Source organism: Corvus brachyrhynchos, unplaced genomic scaffold (assembly GCF_000691975.1).
Source record: "Corvus brachyrhynchos isolate BGI_N302 unplaced genomic scaffold, ASM69197v1 scaffold1103, whole genome shotgun sequence".
Lineage (NCBI taxonomy): Eukaryota > Metazoa > Chordata > Aves > Passeriformes > Corvidae > Corvus > Corvus brachyrhynchos.
The window spans coordinates 337909-338337 of record NW_008236980.1 but is presented as its reverse complement, the minus strand read 5'-3'; the positions used below and the strand labels follow the sequence as shown (position 1 = coordinate 338337).

Below are 429 nucleotides of genomic sequence, written 5' to 3'. Positions count from 1 at the left end.
AGGAGCAGTCACCATGTCCCCACCCATGCCAGCCCTGTCCCTGGCACCCCCTCAGCCCCTCTGTGTCCCCAGGCCGGTGGTCTTCACCCTGGATGACACCGTGCTGGAGGTTCACCTGGTGCTGGCCACCCTCTCTGACCTGAAAAGCATCTCCCAGTCCCCTTCAACCAACGGGTAAGTCCCAGATGAGCCCTCCAGCTGCCATCAGCAGGGCCCAGAGTGAACATTCCCGATCCTGCTCTGTCCCCCTCAGCGTGTCCCACCTGCCCGTCCCGTCAGACGACTTTGCTGACGACCTGGAGTCCTACATGGCTGCCATGGAAACCAGCGAGGGGGGCTCAGGGGGGCCCCCCAGCCCCACCTTGCCCCTGTGCACCCCCCGGCCAGCCGAGAGTGACCCCGAGGAGGAGGAGGAGGCGGAGGGAGCTG

At 66.0% G+C, this 429-nt stretch overlaps 1 protein-coding gene across 1 annotated transcript in view; it reads left to right on the top strand.

Moving 5' to 3' along the window:
• The window catches only part of LOC108445297 (cell cycle checkpoint control protein RAD9A-like), a gene marked incomplete at both ends in the record, with an annotated part of 898 nt that extends 470 nt beyond the window's left edge, over nt 1-428 (top strand). Inside the window, 2 exons of the mRNA XM_017728626.1 lie at nt 3-174; nt 254-428. Coding sequence (XP_017584115.1) covers nt 3-174; nt 254-428 — 347 coding nt within the window. The remainder of the gene's footprint in view (nt 1-2; nt 175-253) is intronic.
• Between the last annotated feature and the right edge of the window lies 1 nt (nt 429).